At 38.0% G+C, this 18,696-nt stretch overlaps 1 protein-coding gene across 4 annotated transcripts in view; it reads right to left on the reverse strand.

Annotated features, from left to right (window-relative positions):
* BAZ1A (bromodomain adjacent to zinc finger domain 1A) overlaps positions 1–18,696 on the reverse strand; it is a 65,889-nt gene that overhangs the window by 11,138 nt on the left and 36,055 nt on the right. For 3 of the 4 annotated variants that reach the window (XM_030239854.2, XM_030239853.2, XM_050975870.1), the window contains exons 11-21: positions 16,503–16,641; positions 15,924–16,070; positions 13,476–13,571; positions 13,123–13,347; positions 12,293–12,458; positions 11,907–12,020; positions 11,173–11,297; positions 8,986–9,594; positions 6,228–6,391; positions 5,891–6,045; positions 3,211–3,359 (exon numbers count right to left, since the gene is read on the reverse strand). In XM_030239854.2, coding sequence (XP_030095714.1) covers positions 3,211–3,359; positions 5,891–6,045; positions 6,228–6,391; positions 8,986–9,594; positions 11,173–11,297; positions 11,907–12,020; positions 12,293–12,458; positions 13,123–13,347; positions 13,476–13,571; positions 15,924–16,070; positions 16,503–16,641 — 2,089 coding nt within the window. The remainder of the gene's footprint in view (positions 1–3,210; positions 3,360–5,890; positions 6,046–6,227; positions 6,392–8,985; positions 9,595–11,172; positions 11,298–11,906; positions 12,021–12,292; positions 12,459–13,122; positions 13,348–13,475; positions 13,572–15,923; positions 16,071–16,502; positions 16,642–18,696) is intronic. The other variant, XM_050975871.1, reaches the window with a different exon arrangement.

Here is an 18,696-nt window from a genome sequence, read left to right on the forward strand (position 1 = left end):
ATAATTAATGAAAATATTTCAAAAAGACAGTTCATAATTAAGAAATGCATACAATTTAAATCATGTTACATTTGATCACCAGACAACAGAAGATCAGTGGGCATCTAGCAGTTCTGTGAGGCAGAAGGGGCCATTTCTGGGGTTTCCAGATCTCCTTTCACATTGCTATCTTCTCTGTCAGTCTTTTCTTGCTCTTCCACTTGAACATTTGGTATGCACCTCAACTCTAAACCTATCAGAATCACCAGCAAGGCTCTTGGCAGCCTGATAGAGCCTCAAACAAAAAGGGAGCCGAGAGGAGCAGCTGGTCCTTTTATTGCTGTGCTGGGTCCTTTGTCTGCTCTGCACCCTGGAGGCCACCAGCATAAACCTGCCAGTGACTGCAGGGAATTTCAGCGTGCTGGCTTTAGGACTAGCAGCCACGAATGAAACCTAAAAATTGTTAAGTATGGTTCCATTCCCTAATAGGAACAAAGCAGAGTAAAGGGAGTGACAGAGAGAGCAAAGGAACTTTGCAGTGAAAGCAAGAACTGAAATAATGACAAAGAGCATTTTCAGTATGGTTTAAAGCAGAAATGCAAGGCACTCTTTTTACTGCAAGTGTTCCCCCAAAACAGAACTCCCAGCACTTGCTTGATTTCCAGTATTTTTACTTCAATGGTAACTCAATCAGGCAAAAAAGTTGGGATTATCAGATTTAACATGAGAAACAGATATGCATTTTGTCTAGGGGGGGGTTCCCTTACATAACTGGAACAACTATTAAAAAAATCCCTCCAGTTAGGAAAAAAACCCAAAACAATTGAGTGCAGAGACACAGTAATCTCTATAAGAACAGTCAAAACTAAAAATTCCTCAAACCTAACTGCAGTGGTTACAAACTTAGAGTTAATTCCTATCATCAGAAAACTGTTGGTCACACTCTAGAGGGGTCAGTGAAAAAAATGCATCACAGCTTTGAGCACACAGCAGTCCTGAAAAACAAGTGTCCACTTTTCATTAAAAGCACTACAAGCACCTCCTTGCCAAGCTAAGTAGAGAACTTTTCTATGTCTCTTGTACATATACAATCTTGCCTTCATTCAGATTCACCTCATGCTAAAAGTGGCCCATTATGCAACTGAAAACATGAGACATTTGGCACCAAAAAGCAAGAGGGAACCTGACACTGTCACTTAATGATTAGGGCAGCAAGCCAGACCAGAGGACACCTGGGATCCTTCCTGCTCCTCAGCAATGTAGGTTATTCTATACATTACTGCAATCTTAGAGCAGTAGCATTTTTCACAGCAGAAGAGATGAACAGGCACATTACAGTAAACAAACAGCAGAGATTTAAGACATGCAAAACACATCTATTTGCTCTCCTTACATACTCCCTTTGTCACTCAGTATAAAACACCTAAGAGAACAGGATTTCCAAGTTAAAAAAGAGCCAAACACCATCATTCCAAAGGTCAGGCAAAAACATGAACCAACATAAGATTATGGCAGAATTGAAACCACCAAAAAGAAGACAGAAGACTGCTAAAAGACTTTCTCTCCAAAACTTCTGAGGCACTTTTCTTCTTCTAGTCTTTTTCTTCTAACTCAGGATGCACAATCAATGGCTACAGCCTGCTAATAATCATGTTTTCCCCCTTAGGAGAATAGTAAACGTACAACTGTCAGCAAGGGGCTGTCAGCAAAATACTCACAGACCTCATATGGAAATGGAGGCATATAATGCATAACGTATTTGCAACTGGTACATGAAAAGTAGGACAATGCTAGAGGCACTGTCTATTAACTGTTGCACAGGCTGCAATCTAGTCATATACCAGGAAATAAGCTGTATCATGCCTGGCTTGGAAAGTGCAGACATATTTGAGTTGACCAAACACTCAGCCAAGTAAAGCTTTTAAACAGCTGCGGTTTTAACTATTCCTGTGCTCTCCCCTTTCATCTCAATCATTTGCTGCACTTCCCTCTTCTAGAGGTCATCACGCCAATATCTAAAGCTTGTGGAAGGGAATCCATGCCCACGTGTCAGTCTCTGGCACAAATCTAGCTCAAAGCCATCTTCAGTGGCAACTGATACCCAGACAGCAGGCTCCATGCAGGACAGCCAAGATGCAGAAAAAAACTTCAGGTCAACTGCACCAACAGGGCATTAACATCTTGTTAACACACCAAAACCTGCATTTTTGTCTTCAAATACTATAGCAGATTTTTCCAGAGCAGAAGGATTTTATACACAGTGACTTTCAGAAGAGAGTATCAGTCTACCAGAGCATGTAGCAGTTGCTGCTCTGGAGTGCGCTGCGCTGGCAAACCAGGGCGAGAGGTAAAGCAGCCCAGCAAGCACAGAGCACAGCTCATCCCCAGTGTGCCATCAAGACAGGAAGTCTGACCAAGACAGCCACCTCGGGCAGGAGGAACTACCTTTACACATTTCTCTAAGATCAAAGTCCACTTCTGAACTGCAAAAGGATCCTAAGGAATCCAGACCTGAGGGATCATGGGAAAACAAATGGACTTTATGCTCTTTGGATCCTCTCTCTCACTTCTGGAGCCTCATCAGGGGAAGCCAAGTAAGAAATACGCGTCCAAGTCAAGCTGTAATCCTGCTTTGGTTTAAATTTTCTTGCAAGCTTTTATTTCCAAATTTTACAGCACAAACGCAAAACCTGAGAATCTTAATGTTTGCAATGTAAGTATTTAAGTATTTCCTATACCTTACTGTAAGTCTTCTGCTATTGCTGAATAAGGTGATCCAGGTAAACTAGGCCTATATTGCTTTCACTTAAACAAAGAAAGCAAACATTCTTGCAGCCTAGAGCTGCATGATATACTGGCCTCAACAGTAATTATGAAGTAGTGTTCCCCAGAAAGCTTGATCATTTCTGCCTAAGGGTACAGTTTGTTGGCCAATGCATCAGTATAACTGTAGCACCACATAAAAAAGGTCACTGAAAAAGATCTGTATTAAATAAGCATGCATTTAAGAATTTGCTTGTTAAGTAACACATTTTATACATGTGTGTGTATGGGTGTGTTAACTTTTTGTTCTTTTCCCCAAGATGTCCTTCTAAAGCATCCAGTCTAACAAAACAAGAAAGGGAGTTTGGGGTCAGGGGTCTTACTGCAGGGCTGGGGTGGATGTGTTTGCTTTGTTAGTTACAAAATCTTACACAAGACTAGAGACAGAGTTTCAATTCTGAGACTTACCAAGAGGTGCTTTGAGGAACCTGCGTTCAATTCCTTGCTCTATCTGAAGCAGTGCAGATGCCAAGTAGTGGACCACATTGCTGACTGGCTGAGGAGTACTTGTGCTTGTTGATGCAGCACTTGGAGCTTCGGTTTTTAACCCAACGAGTCTAGAAGAGAAATGTATCAAATTATCTTTGAAGTCTCTGAAGTTAATACCAGAGAGTCTGGCAAATGTATCTACAGAAGCTTCTTATTTTAACTCCATGTACTTACATGGATTACGACATGAACAGGTACTACACAGTGCGATGAGTGACCCTAATGCTTATGTTTGCTCAGCTAGCCTAGCTGATCTAGACAACTCATCTTTAGGTAACAGTTATATAAATTGCATGAAATGTGGATGACAAATTTCAAAACAATTAAGATTTCCAGAAAATCTGATGTGACATGCATCAGCTAGTTAATGACAGATTTCTGTGAAGAATGTAGTTCCAACAATTCTTCAGTGAAAACACTTCCAGTGGTAAAGTGTAGTCTTTTAGAACACATCCATCTGCAGAAGTTCAGCTACACAGATCCCTACAATTCAAAAGATTTTTGAAGAGAAAATCAAAAAATAAAAACAAAGTAATATTTTAATATAAATCAAGATTTGTTAACTTGTATATTCTCATGCTTGGAGGATCTTTATAAAATACTAACTTTTTACATAATGGTGTTCAAAAAAACCTCCCAAACAATAAAAAAAAACCCTAAAAAAACCCTGAACCATACAAACCCCACAAACAAACAAGCAGATGACCACAGAGATAGTTTTCCAATAAAACAGGACCAAAAGACGAAGTAATAATTTCAAAATGTAGCTAATCTTTCTGAACCACAAACATTAAGTAATGTGTAGGAGAGTAGCTCACACTACTGAAAATAAAATTCCATTTCTACTTGGGATCTATAAAAAATTGACAAATTAAAACTGTCTGGATTCTGCCTTATTCTCGTGATTAAGCAATGCTTTTGGTTGTCCCTGTTCTTTTTTCACACTTAAAAGCTGTTCATTATATTTTGCAGTCACACACATTTTGAGAGCCTGAAAGCAAACAGAAAGAAAGCTGCGGAGTTATTTACATTTCACTAGTCAAACTCCAAGGTCTTAATGAGATGTCACTTGCTCTGAGATGGATAAAAAGCCCCACATCAAAAGCAATCTGTCACATGATTTCAGAATCCCATACTCTGATTTAATATGCAAGACTCTATTAGAGTAGACTTTATTCAGAAACTCTGATGGAGTCAGTATCAAATGGAAAAAAATTAAGCTACTAAGTTCTACAGTTGAATAAAGAGTTGGCAATGGAACAAGTACCCAACGTCAAGTGAAAACAGATAAATTTCATCTTCTTAGTTAAAACAGTGGAATACTTCTATATTGTGGTTTTCAGGAACCAAATGTCTGTAAATTGTGTAATTAATGTAAAGGATGATCCCATCCATTTTGCATAGAACTAGAGAACTCTGGTTGAAAGTACAGTCTTACAAGAAAATTCTAATTCACAATGATGAATGAGAACTGAAATAAAATGAGAAAAATACCTGAAGAACTTCAAATTCCTAACACCCAACACAGCACTCCTTAGTCCACCCAGAAATGCAGCACTTATAGAAGTCTAACAGCAGAAATGTCACAAAATATGTGAGGCAAACAGTATGTTAGTACAATGATTGTCTCGAATGAATCGTTTTTTTCCTGAAGTATTTCAATATTCACATCCTATCAAGAGATACAATTTCACATGCATTAACTACATTAAGGTAGACCTTTATTTCTGACAAGTATGCAGCTTCGGAGAATTACGAATTTGGAAATCTTCACCATTTCTGTGATTTCTGAAGTTTGATTTACAACAAGAACTGCTATCAGAGAGCCACATCTGTCTCAAGTGTTTAAAAACCAAACACCACAAAACACTTTACAGCTACAACACTAGGATTTGAGGTTTCCTTCCTTTCATTATGTTGCAGCTTGCTCCACAGAAGTATTATCATTCATGAAGTTGTAAGATCACATCTCCATTTTGCTGCTATGCTTAAAGTTAATCCAGACCATGGCCTGTTGCCCTGGTGGTTCTTACCATGACTCACGAGGTAAGTGAACAGGCCAGTTCAACCAGACATTTGTTACTATTACCATTTTTCCTTTTCAACACCCCGACTCTTCTCAGAAATTGGAGTGTTTTGATTTTATTGTTTTGTTTGGTGGTTTTTGGTTTTGTGTCTTGTTGGAGGTTTTTTTGCTTGTGTGAGGTTTTATTGGTTTGGGGTTTTTTCTTGGGGGGAAGGTTCTTCTGGAAAACACGTCATCAACTGCCAGTATTTTCCCTGCATTTAAAATGACTTCAAAATGAATCCTTCTTTCACATGTTCCTTCTCTGATAATTAATGTTTACTTTGAGCAGTGTAATATCTGAATACTGAAAGATGGAAAAATTGGTGCCTTAGTCTTATATGGTAATATAACAGCATCATTTACAGACTATAAACCAAAGTAAAATCCTGCATTTTAAGATTTTTAGTCTTAAAAATCACCATGTGGAAGAATCTGAGGGTAAAAATAATTTGAAGGTCAAAAAGTCCTCAGCCAAACAAAGCCAGTGCACTGTTATCCTCAGAGAGAACCATTATTTAAACTAGCTCTTACCTATCTTTCACAATAAACTTATCATGGTCATCAGTTTCCATTTCTTCAGATTCTTCATTCACAGTTTTAATAATGCCATTTTCTTTGTTTTCATCATTCAGAAACTCATATCGCCCATGTTCTAGGGCTGCTCTCCAAGCCTGTCTGTCTGTAACCTGAAGCAAACATACAAATTTGAGGTTTCTAAAGAATCAAAGGACACAAACTTATAGTACTCATTACTATCTGCATTTAATTTAATTATGCTTTCAGTAAAACCACTGCATGCAAGAGTTCTCATTTAAGTTACAGACTTGATGGCACCATTGTGTTCCTACATTCTACCATTTACAAATACCTTAATAGCCCCCAACGTTCCTTGGTAGATCCTGTCTTCAATGTCCAAAAGAAAGTCCCTAAGCCTCAGTTCAAGTTGCTTCTCTGCAGATGGGTGAGATCCATCGTGGACATTCTGCATCCTTCCCCGTCCTACAGGAGGTCTGACATCACTTTGAGGTTTTTCTGCAAGAACAGCAAGTAATTTGGTGTGAGTAGATCTTGCTCCTTTAAAGCAGCTCTTGGCAGAGGGAACAACAGTACAAGACAGAACAAGCTGAATACATGGGTTCAAAATTCCCTTGTTGTAACTAGGTGCCAACACCAACATCTGTGCCAACTAAGGAATCTGATTCAGCCAAGCAGGGTAATGATGACCAATAGATGGCCAATAGATGATCGGCATCCACTCTTAACAACTCATGAGAGAAATCCTCGCTAATTTAAAAGTAGTTCTTTTGTCTTAAAATTCTTTCGAAAGTAGTAGATAAGTAACACCAACCTTGCTCTAGGAGGAGAGCAAAAAGAGAGAATAAAGTCACATTTCTATTATTTGATTACTCTTACTTTACAAGAGAACTCTTCAACTGTCTTTCCTGCATGCATCTTTATCATAGAAACACTTAAAATAAGCATGTGCAACTGAAAATCATAAAACCTAACAGAACAAGACAAGATAAAATCTCTTTTAAAAACCTAACCTTAGAACAAAACAAAAAAGATAAGATGATACAGGCACAGACAAGACAGACTGTGCCCTCTAATTAAAGGCAGGGAAAAAAGGAGCAAGACAACATGCTAATTTATGAAAACAAGGTGAGAGCTGATGATGATGGGCTTTCAAGTAAAAACCTACTCCCAAGAGAACTCAAAGTTCATGCAAAAACTCAAAAGCCACAGGAAAGAGCTGAAAGTCTGCCCAAATCCTAAATTAGTCCTTGCAAGTCTGCATAGGTGGTGAATATTTTTGTTCACTGGATTTACCCTAAAACCTTTGAGTGCAGTGATAAGAAGGTACATGCAACAATTTAAGAGGTATTTAATAAATAATATAAATAAAGCTGCTGCTAAGAAAGCACAGGATGAATTTCTAGGTGCTCTCAGTTGCTGAAGCAATTCCCTGTAACTGAAAGCAATCATGCAAATACTCTCAAAAAGCAGACTAGCAACTCTAATGACTGGACGTGGGAAATATCCTTTTTGCTTTAAAAGCAAAGAAGAAATGCAGTATTTTTTCTTGAGCAGAACTAGAAAAGCAGCAACTGCTTTTCAAATAATTGACAAGGAGAATTTAGTGGACACTGGAATAAAATCAAGTAATAGAACATACCAATTTTATTTCCATGCTTTTTTGAGCAGGAACTGGAGAAGGCAGAAGCACAACCTACACTGCAGGAAAATCCCTCTTGCCCTACAAGTCATTTGAGTGAAGGCAATAGGCAGCATCTGGAGTCCACAGCAGAAAAGCTCCCAACCCAGTACATCTACACGTGGCTATTTATCCCTGCTCATCACACAGTGGTGTGGCACCATTGGTATTGGACCACTGCATTTGAATTTTCCTGATCTCTAATAAAGTGAAGTTCAAAGCTGCCTCTCTTTTTTTTAAATGAAAAGCAATGTTATTCTACAGTTCTAACATCAAAAGACAAGAAAAATGTGCAACTGTGGACATCAAGTTGCTTCAGAGCAGAAAGCAACACACAAAATACAGATAAAGGTGCAGTGATTAAGAAAATAAGGAACTATATGTACAAACTCAAACATATCAGAAGATGACAGAGATTTATGCACAAAAAAGAGCCCAATATGGAAAAAAGGCCTCAAAATAAAGCTTAATCACTATGCAAAAACTCTGTCTTGTGCTAGTTTCCACCAAAAGAGACGGCAGATCAGTTATAAATTTAGCAGTATCTGATGTGCTCACAGCGTGTCCTAGCATACCCACTCCAGGAAAACAGAATTTGTGTCTGCTGTGAATAATAGTCCCTTGCCCCAGTAGAGATAACCCCAAATCCTCCAGGTAATTTGTCATAATTATAAACAAAATGCAATTTCTTAAACATTACCCTAGGGAGTCTTACTGTGGTAACATTGTCTACCCACCAACACCCTATAAGCAAGCCAGCTGTAACCCTGTATGTGCAGAATTTCATCAGTGACTGGAGCCAATGCCTTGCCAATAAATGCCAAAATACTTGGCTAGAAGAAAAAAGAAATAGCCCTAAATCCTAGGTCTAGGATGGCGTTCAGTACACTTCTATGTTTAAAAACCTATAAAAACATCTGCTATCCTGCTGCTTCCTTCTGCACTGAGTGTCTGCCAAAGGGAGAAAAGGGAAACAAAATCCAGAAAAGAATAATATCACAAAATGCCACTGCACTGATGTTAATCCATGTAACAACCAACTCAGCTACATGGCTTTTAAGCATGTATTAACTTTTATTCCTTAGTTAATCTTTTTCCAAAGCTAAAATGACTTCCTAAAGTTGTCTGTTTAAAAGCCAATCCCGGTATACTAAGCAGTAAGATCACAGAAAAAATATTGCTTTTTTTTAGCACGAAACACCAGAAAATACCACAAAGGTCTGTCAAGCAGGAAGAAAAGAAAATGGAAGGCAGGGAAAAAACCAAACCTGTTTTCCATTGAGTGAAAAAAAGCTTAAGGATAATTCTTAGATCTTAGAAATTACATTTAAATTAGAAGTAGAGGTTTCTATAATATTACATAGAAGTTTTATCCGTAGAATCAAATTGAGACCAAGAGCCTTGCATTTACCTGGAATATGGAATTTCTCCACAGGAAAACTGCTCAGTTGTTCATATATTCTACTTTTCTCTTGTAAAAGAGTTTCTTTTAAGGCACTCTCCCTATGTCCTCGGGAATTGAGAGCCTCTAGGAGTTGGTCCAGTTGTTCCCGAGAACTGTAAAAGCACCAACGGTTTGGTTTGTATACTGGCCTTGGCACCTCTACAACAACACTGGTACGTGATTCTTGGTCAATATTGGAGGTAGATTCAGAGGATTTCAAAGACTCTCCAGTTTTACTGAATACCTGAGGTTCATTTGTGCAAGACTGTCCACTATTCTGAAAGGAAGAGGTTCGAGGCAACAACATGTCTTCTGTGAGACCAGAATAGTCCTCCTCTACAAACAATCCAGGAACAGAAGGGAAAATCCAGTAGCGTCGGTACAGGCGGTCACGACCTAACGGGGTGATATTTGTGCAGGCTGTTGCATTCTGAATCTTTTCTAACAGTTCCTTCTCTTTCTTTTGTTGTTCCTGTTTTAAAGCTTCTTCATCTTCAGCAGTAAGAGGTTCGCTCTTTTCACAAGTGCTCTCTTCTTGTCTTGTAAATTCTTTAAATCCATTTTGCCCTCTCCTTCCTAAAGTTAAAAGAAGTATGATAGGAATTAATTTACAAATTTTTTAAACCAAAAACTCAAATAAAGGGCAGGTTTTAGTTCTGTCCCTTTTTGGTTATCCAAACTTACACTGTCAAAGACCATCAGCTCAGTCAAGAGACAATACTGGTTTTATTAAAGAAAAACTCAAGTGATCCACCCCCATTCCCTTGAAGAACAGGTAACCACTTTAAATACACCTCCACTTTGCAGAAACTAGACTAAGTCTCATTTACTGACACTGTCATCTTCAATATTGCATTTAAGAATGCAAAAATGTATAATAGAAACATCTTATAAGGACAAAGTAAAAGTCTAGCACTTTCATTAGTGAATACAAACCATGATCCAGACTTTATTTATCATACTCAAAATCATGATCTTAAACCACCAAAGGTCTCAAGAAAGACCAGAATCCCTACATAGCAGCTTTTATGGCAAACTCCGGTATCTTACATTTAAAAATTAAAGTGATCAAGTATTTACTATTATTTTTCCCCCGCAATTTGTACCAGCTGAAAACATTCAGTTCACATCTTTTGTTTACACCAAAGTATCAACTCCTAGCTGTCATCTAGACCAGTATGTCTCATAATTGATGCATGCAACCTGAAAGGTGCAGTCAACACTCAAGTTCTACATGTCTCCAGTGTGACCTTCACTTCCCTAGCTGTATGAATGAAATAATAACACTCATTTGTCATCCAGCTGCAATGTTTCAAACATAGGTATTTGAGAAACCTGAAATTCTGTTTAAGATCCCATTGCTTTCTCATGGCCAAAGCTGTAACAAACATGTAAATCTGTATTACTGAATGACTCAATTTCCATCCCAGGTACTGTTAGGAACTGCACAAGTTTGCAACTTAAGTCCACAATCATCCAGGACTTTCACTGGCACAGACACCAGCATGAAGCCTTCCCAGCAGAAAGACACAGATCAGCTAGCAGCCCAAGGCCATCAACAATTCTTCCTCCTGTGGTGACATCTCTGTTTAGTTAGGAACAGCAGGCAGCACCATTTACTGCACTGTAGTCCTACTAGCACACTGCTGAGGAAATTAAATAGAGGCATAAGTCTGGTTTTATTCTTGTAGAGGAGGTATGCTGCCTCATTAACAAAGGAAAACTACACCCAAATACTTGATCTAACGTTTTCTTTGTAAATATCAGTTGGTTTTGCACTTTACTAAAAAAAAATTTAAAAAAATCTCAAACCCACACCATGTCCTATTAGATGAAACTCCTACAACTCTCTCTATGAGGACAAGTACTTGTAATGGCAACACCATAACATTTCTTAGACAAAAGAGGAATCCACACAGCATGTATGGAAGACAAGAAGAAACAGAAGTGTGAAAGAACATACAGCTGACCATAAGAACTACACCAGGCTGGCTCAATGTACTTCAGAGCCCATTATGATCATGTTCAAGTATGGGTTTGTTTCCTTAAAAGAAAATTACAGCAAAGATTGATGCTTTTACTGTAAAACCCAAGAGCTTGCCAGGTACATGCATGCAGGTACACAGACACACAAACAATTCATTACAGCATTACCTCTCCGTCGTTTTTTGTTTGGTCCCAGCTCTTCTTCATCCTCTGTGACTGTGTCCACATCTTGCTCTTTACGTTCCATCTCTTTGCTCTCTGTACTAGTATCAAGCTCTTCCCGTTCCTCCTCCCTGACACAGCAAAATAAACAAACTGTGACTAACCAACCAAAAAAAATACACAATAAAATATGGCATCTTTGACACAAAGAGTACTTTTATCTCCCAAGTACTTAACTAGTAAAATACCTATAAAGCTCTTAAAAAATAAGCTGTAAATCACAGACTATATTAAAGCCCAAAAGAAACCCCATGAACTGTAAATGTGAAGTTCTATATTAAGGACTAAAACCTGCTCTTTGGTACCCACACCTTAATTTGAAGAGTATTATTTTTGGAGACATCTTAGTCTAGCTCTATTGCTATAAATTTTTTTCATGTCTAAGAAAAGTTTCTTTCCCAAAATGTATGTACGTACCATTCTGTAAAATGCTTGTTACACATTTTTGCCTCATCTAGCAAATATAATTAATACCCTAAACAAAAACAGGCAGTTTTTTCAAGGTAACTTTTTTACCAATTCTACACCACTATGAAGAAAAATAAAACCAACACTGAGGACAATATACTTAAAATATAGCTTTGTATACAATCTAGTCAATGAAACTACACATGTGAGGTCTGGCCACAAAGCTGAAAAGTGCTCTATGTCATACGTCACAATAATACTACATATCATACCCAACAGATATTTCTACAGCAGGAATTCTTTGCTCCTCTTCTTTCAGCTTTTCTTGTTTCTCTTTCATTTTTAATTCTTGTTCTTTTAACCTTTCTTCTCTTTTCTTACGTATCCTAATAGTAAGAAGGATATAAAAAACCAGTTGCAATTAATCTTCTATCTGGTCTGTCCACCAGACACTTTTCTTTTATACTAAAACATCATCCAAAAATAGCAGAAACATGGAAAAACAACATTTAGCACTACTAAGTTTCACTCCTGTCTACTGTCCCAGGAAATCAGCAGAGAGCAGAAACATTACGACTGTTTCTCATATGCCTTCTGCAACTGAGACATTAATCTCAATTGTAGCACCAAAATTGAGTTTTCCATATCCTAGTTCTACCTTGCTGCTGCTGCCTCTCGTTCTTTGCGATGCTGTTCTGCCTTTAATTCCCGGAACTCCTGTTTTGCTTGTCGTAGCACATCAACAGAGTCCTCAATGAAATCGCGAGTGGAGACCAGAGTCAGAAGTTTCCCACAGAGAGCATGAAGGATCTTCATCTTTTCTCCTAAAAAAATTCAGACCAATGTTTGTATTTCACTAAGTAACTGATAATAAGCCTAACTCTTACAGACTCTAAACTGGATTTGTTCTCACTTAAGAACAAGTGAACAAACATTTGTAGTGCACTAGGTGCACTCACAAAGACACTTCCTGAAAGCATATCTGCTTTGCTCAGAGACACAAGCCTTTTTTTTTAAATTTATGAACTTTTACCAACAAAATTAGTAAAATACAGTATTATCTTCAAAGTAGAGATAAAGGAAGAGTAGAGATAAAGAGACAAAAAATTTTCTCCATTACCAAATAATGAACAAAAGACCTAAACTCAAACAGGGAAAAAAAAGCAGGGGCTGAATCAAACAGGCCAATGCTTCTTCCAGAGAGATCCCCTTATTCAAGTAACACTAACATTTTTTAAATGGGATGAAAGAAAAGCTACTCAGAAGTAATGAGACTTCCAAGCTCTGCAATCTGTGATGTGGTGGGATGTGCTTGAGGGGACTGAAGCATAGGGAGTGGGTGTTGGACTACATATCTACAGAGATCCTTTCCAAACTCAATTATTCTATGATACAATAAATTTAGACCATTATTGGTCTAAAGCAGTTGCAAAATTGATCACTTATTGAGCAATCTAATAATCCCTAACGTGTATTGTCTTTTATTACCTGGCAACAAATCATATACTGAGGTACTTGAAAGTTTCTTCAAGAGACCAGGATTACTTAATCTCAGCTCCATGCAAGCATCATCAGTAGTATCAAACCCTCCTCGTTTCTGGTAACGGTATTTTGCATTGGCTGATGTTATATCAGCACCTGATGCTAGAATGTGAAGTCTGAGAATCTCAGAAAGAGTGCAGCTATCAAGATCCAAGTTTTTCAAATTGCAGCCTACAGTTGAGAAGAATGAACAGTTATTTTATACAGTTATTTAAATGTACATAAATATAAAAACAGTTCTTTAAAATACAGAGCAAAATAATAACAGTAACAAAACAAGAAGTGAAACCCACACATACCCTGATGTAACTGGGGCCATGCAGCTGCCAAAGTTGCAACTGCAGACAGTGCAGATTTTGTGGGGTCTGCATCTTCATCCAAAGCCTCTGTTAAATCTTTAAGGAAATAAACACTTTATTCTAGTGCAAATTAAAACTTGTACTGTGGAGGGGAGGAAAGGAAGCTGCATTTTGAGAATTGCAGACAAAGCAAAAAGAGGGATGATATTTACAGATGCATCAATGTATTCAAAACTCAGTTCAACATCCAAACAAAAATTTACAGATCTTGAAATGCAACTAAAACAATCCAACTAAAAGCTAAGGACATGCACCACATGCTATATATAGGGAGAACACCATCTAAGCTGTTAAACAACCGCAACACGCAGAACATGCACAACGGCAACATAAAAGGCAGCAAGAACAAATCCAGGAACACACTTGAAAGTGCAGACAAGTAGCAATGCAAGAACACCTGCATTTCCTTTCCTCAAATAAACTGGTTTTATTATCATAATTTTGTTTTTAGGAAGCATAACTCAAACCAATAATGTATTTTAATACTGACTATCACCATTCACTTTATACTTTCTATCTGTAACTCAGATACAGCCTGTTCTGCACAAACACAATTACTAAAACATTACAAATAAATAATATTTCACCAAATCAAGCACCTGCACTAAATGACCATCACACAGAAGCAAACTGACCAGGAAAGCAGGGAAGTGAAAGGGAGAAACAGAAAGTTCCTGTTTCTTAAACAAAGGTTTCCTCAGCACTTACAGGTATTTCTCCAGAGGGCTGGCAGAGTATTTTCATCAGTGCATGGTGTTTCAACTTTATTCAAATCCAAATTATTAGGCACTTAAAGTCACCAAGTCAAAATCAAACCACAAATACAAACTACAGAAACAATACACAAATGCAAATCCACAACAGTCCTCTAGGACGAGTCATGTTGCTTGAAAACTGTCGCCCAGACACAGCAAAATGGATCTCTGCACCTCCCCTTTCACTTTAACTATATAACACACTTTAAGAAAGAACTGTACACCCCAAAACCACATATCTGTGGTGTTCCCTGTTGCAGAAACGCTGCCTGTACAGAATTTAACTGTGCAAACATGCTGACTACTGCTAGTTTGGTTAGCCAGAATTACAAAGGCAGGACTATGTAGTTCTTTTATGGGAAAGAAGATGTCTAAACAAGAGTGACAAGAAATGAAAGTTCTGAGGCACATAAAACACAATAAATGAAGTGCCTTACCCACAATTCTGCTAAACTAGAAACAAAATGGCAGACTATTGCAATTGTCAGCCCCATTATGTCCAATTAAAATATGAAAGTTATGGTTTATTTTGATCAGCCATACAAATAATATAGAATCTAATCAACTATTCCATTATTACCTGGTAATCCTTGTTTGTATTGCCAAGGCAATATTCTCAGTAGTTAATAAATACAGTTTAATAGCTAAATTCAACAGTAATTAAAATACAGTCTAAATTTATTAACACCGTCTCAAATCTCTATTCAATTAACAAGAGCAGCCACTGTTATTGAAGACAGTGCCCATGCTTTATATAATTTATAGACTGGACATCAGTCTTAAGTATGAAAATAAACAATCTTCAAGGGAAAGATTAAAGGAACTTTTGTTTAATTCACACACCTGGCTTGGAGGGGCACCATGCAATTCACTTTGACCTTAAAGGGGGAGTGCTCTTATGTACCTACCTCTAATGAAATAAAAGCAAGTAGAATGGGTCAAAGCTTCTCCTTTAGTCAGCAAATTTGGCAGTCCATAAACAGAGGGCCAAAAATTTGTAACAAAGCCTGCACTTCCTTCTGATCAGTGGTTAGTACACACTGAATGCCTCTAAAAATGAGGACATCAGCTTTAGAGCAAAGACCAAAGTCAGAGTGACTGTGAGAGTCTTTAGAACACACATGGTAGTATCCAGGAGCTGTGGATGCGTAACTTCAAGCCTTGAAGGACAATGAATTCAATTCTCCATTACAGTTGTGCTGGGGAGTTTCAGTTTTTAATCTAGTTATGTACAGATTTTTTTATAGACACAGATATCTTTGAGAAGGCTTAGGAAAATGACTTGTTTCCTGACCCTCAGGAGAAACATGTAACAGTGCTGAAGGAAGAGGAGGAAGGTTAAGATACTTCCTGCACCTCCAAAACACAAGCAATGCTGTTAAAAGCTTATTATGCTTTGCTGGATACAATCATAGTAACAATGAGCTTCCTTTTTCTCTATTCCCTTCAGACCCTGTGGTCCATTCCCAGTTTAAGGCTTTAATTTCAGATAAAAGAGAAAAAACAAGCCCATTTACATACAATATCCATGCATAATAAGACAAGGTTAAACAAAGGAGTGCCATAAATCATGCAGCTTAAAGTTAATTCCAGTGCAACTTCAGCTTTTCAGCAGTAAAATTAAAGATCTGACCTTTGGTCTCAGCATCAGCTATTTGATCTTTGGCCACTTCCTCTTCCTCTTCGGCCATTGCCTGAAAGATGGCAGTCAGGAAGAAAAACAGCAATTCACATAGTGGGCCTTCAGTGTCATTTCCTACAAGAGCTTCCTCTAAAACCTCTGTGAATAAAGTTTAAGAAGCGTCACTTTTGCCGCAAAGTTGGAAAAAAAATTATGTACTGAAGAATGAAAACATTTTTTTTTTCCTTCAGGTATGATAATTAAATTACGTTTTCATCATTTACTGCATATATTCCTAGAGTGATGGTGCCAGAAAAAGTGCTGACCAAACACTGTTTTCTTAATATAGGAGTAGATCTTTTGATAAGCAGAATAAGAACTTGTACACCAAAACTAATTTTGATTTTACAAGTCCCTTGGAGTTGACTGAGAACTGAAAACTAGATTGATATGCATGTGTTAGCATTGACAGATTACAGCCATATAGAAAATTCTGTAGCAGTGGTACTTGTGCACACTTAAGATGTTTGATTGTTTGGTACAAGGGAAACCACCAAAGTGGGGCACCTTGCCACATAAGCCACAACTTGCCTAAAGTCACTCCTTCAGGAAATTCATCTTGAAGATCAAAAAGTTCCCCAAAAGCATGTAAAAACTCCAAAACCATCAGAGCATCACCAAAGATCTCAGGAGGAAGTCTCGTCTTCACTGGCACTGGAATAGGAAGTTCCTGCAAACCAAATGGGACCACTTAATACAGTATTTGGTTTGTGCAAAGTACACAATTCATTAAAACCAAAGAGACTATTATTCTAAGGAATGTATTAGTTGAGTTTCTCTGCATTTTACTAAAATGAGTCTCACAGGACACATGATCAGTTATCATGGTAACACTGGTGATAGTACTAACTCTGGAAACTGAAGAGCATGCAACTTGAATGTAAAATTTTTGAGAAAGAAGTTCACTCATGTCCATGAAGTTTGTATCTTTATTAAATGAAGTTAATCCCACTAGAAGTTAAAAACTTTATTGGCTGTAAAGCTTTTTTCCTTATACCTATATTATTTCACAAGAGTTTTGAATTTCAGTTTCCTGAACTGTCCGGACAAGCAAAAATAAACATACTCCTAAAAGTTACTTATGATTGCTTGCAAAGACAAGCAAACCAAAACCCTTACACACTCACATAAAACACACCCCTCTAATACTAGGATATGCAAGATTATGTCTAACACTGTGTGTTTCTAGCACTGGGTTTTTTGCATTTGTAAGGCATTTATGGTAGCTGAAGACATTAAAGGGAGCTGATGTAACCATATAACAAGACCACTTAACAGAGACACCACCTCCAAACCACAGATAACAGCGCCTAACATCATGTTTGATTTTGAAATTACTATCTTCATGCAATCCTTCAAGATTTGTCTTCATTTAGTGTTTCTTAGCACACATGGTTGAATAATTTTCAGAATGATGTCTATTTTCCACAAATGTGGTAGTTCACAAATAATAAAAATAAGAAAGCCGAATACTGTGCTTCCAAAGAACACAGTAACATAATTCATACATTTCCAGAGACGGGAATCTTTTCAAAAGCAGTCCCCAACTAAACTCATCTTTACTTATATTCTTGTCAATTCACAGAATCACAGGTTATTAAGTTGTAAGGGAAGCACAACAACCTTCAGTTCCAATTCCTGGCCCTGCACAGAACCATCCATGTGAACCATCCTGTGCCTGAGAGCATTGTCCAAATGGTTCTTGACCTCCATCAGACTTGGTGATTTGACCACTTCCCTTGGAAGCCTGTTCCAGTGCCCAATCACCCTCTGGGTGAAGAAGCTTTTTCTAATATCCAACCTAACCCTCCCCTAACAGCTTCAGGCCATTCCCTTGGGTCCTGTCACTGTCACCACAGAGAAAAGATCAGTGCCTGCCCCTCCTCTTCCCCTCACAAGGATGTTGTAGACTGTGATGAGGTGTCACCTCAGTCTACTCCAGGCTGAACAGACCAAGTGATCTCAGCCACTCCTCATACGGCTTCTCCAGGCCCTTCACCATCCTTTTTTCCTTCCTTTGAACACTCTCTAATAGCTTAATGTCTTTGTTATATTGCAGTGAGCAAGAACTCACGCAGTACTCCAGGTGAGGCTGCACCAGGCACAGAGCGAGGTGAGTAGAGCAGCAGAGTCTCAGTGCAGTGATGACATCCCTCCTTTTATTTTTCCAGTACAAATACAGCAGCACTGTTTTCACAGCTTGCTCTCCTTTCAGCAATGACCTTTTTCCCTTTCTACGTAGCTAGGAGTTTTCACTCCAATCTTCAATGGCCATACAGCTCTCCTTGCAAGAATGTTCAGCTTTCATATTCCTCCCAATCAGTGATTTCACCTGAATTCATTTAACACTCTCCTTTATTTCCACTTGCCCTCCTTGCACTTGTTACAATTCCCTGTGTACCTCAAACTCTCAACCTTGTGTTTCTGACTATTTGCATCCTTTTGCTATCCCCTGCCAGAATGAATCCCGGTAAAGCGTATATAAACGTATAACACTAGAAAATCTTCTGGTGTGTACAGCCACACTAGGATTCACTTGTGTGAATCCTAAGTTCTTTGAGAAGTACATTCTTGTTACTTTCTACAGGTTTCCAGTACCATCATGAAAGATGTTCATTAAACATTATATATATATAGAATATAGTTTAAATCAAAAGAATGCCTCAAGAAGTAACAAGCCAATGTCTTTTCTAACCTTCACAGCCAAAAATTTAGTTTTTTCATT

Source organism: Serinus canaria, chromosome 5 (assembly GCF_022539315.1).
Source record: "Serinus canaria isolate serCan28SL12 chromosome 5, serCan2020, whole genome shotgun sequence".
In the NCBI taxonomy this organism is placed as follows: Eukaryota; Metazoa; Chordata; class Aves; order Passeriformes; family Fringillidae; genus Serinus; species Serinus canaria.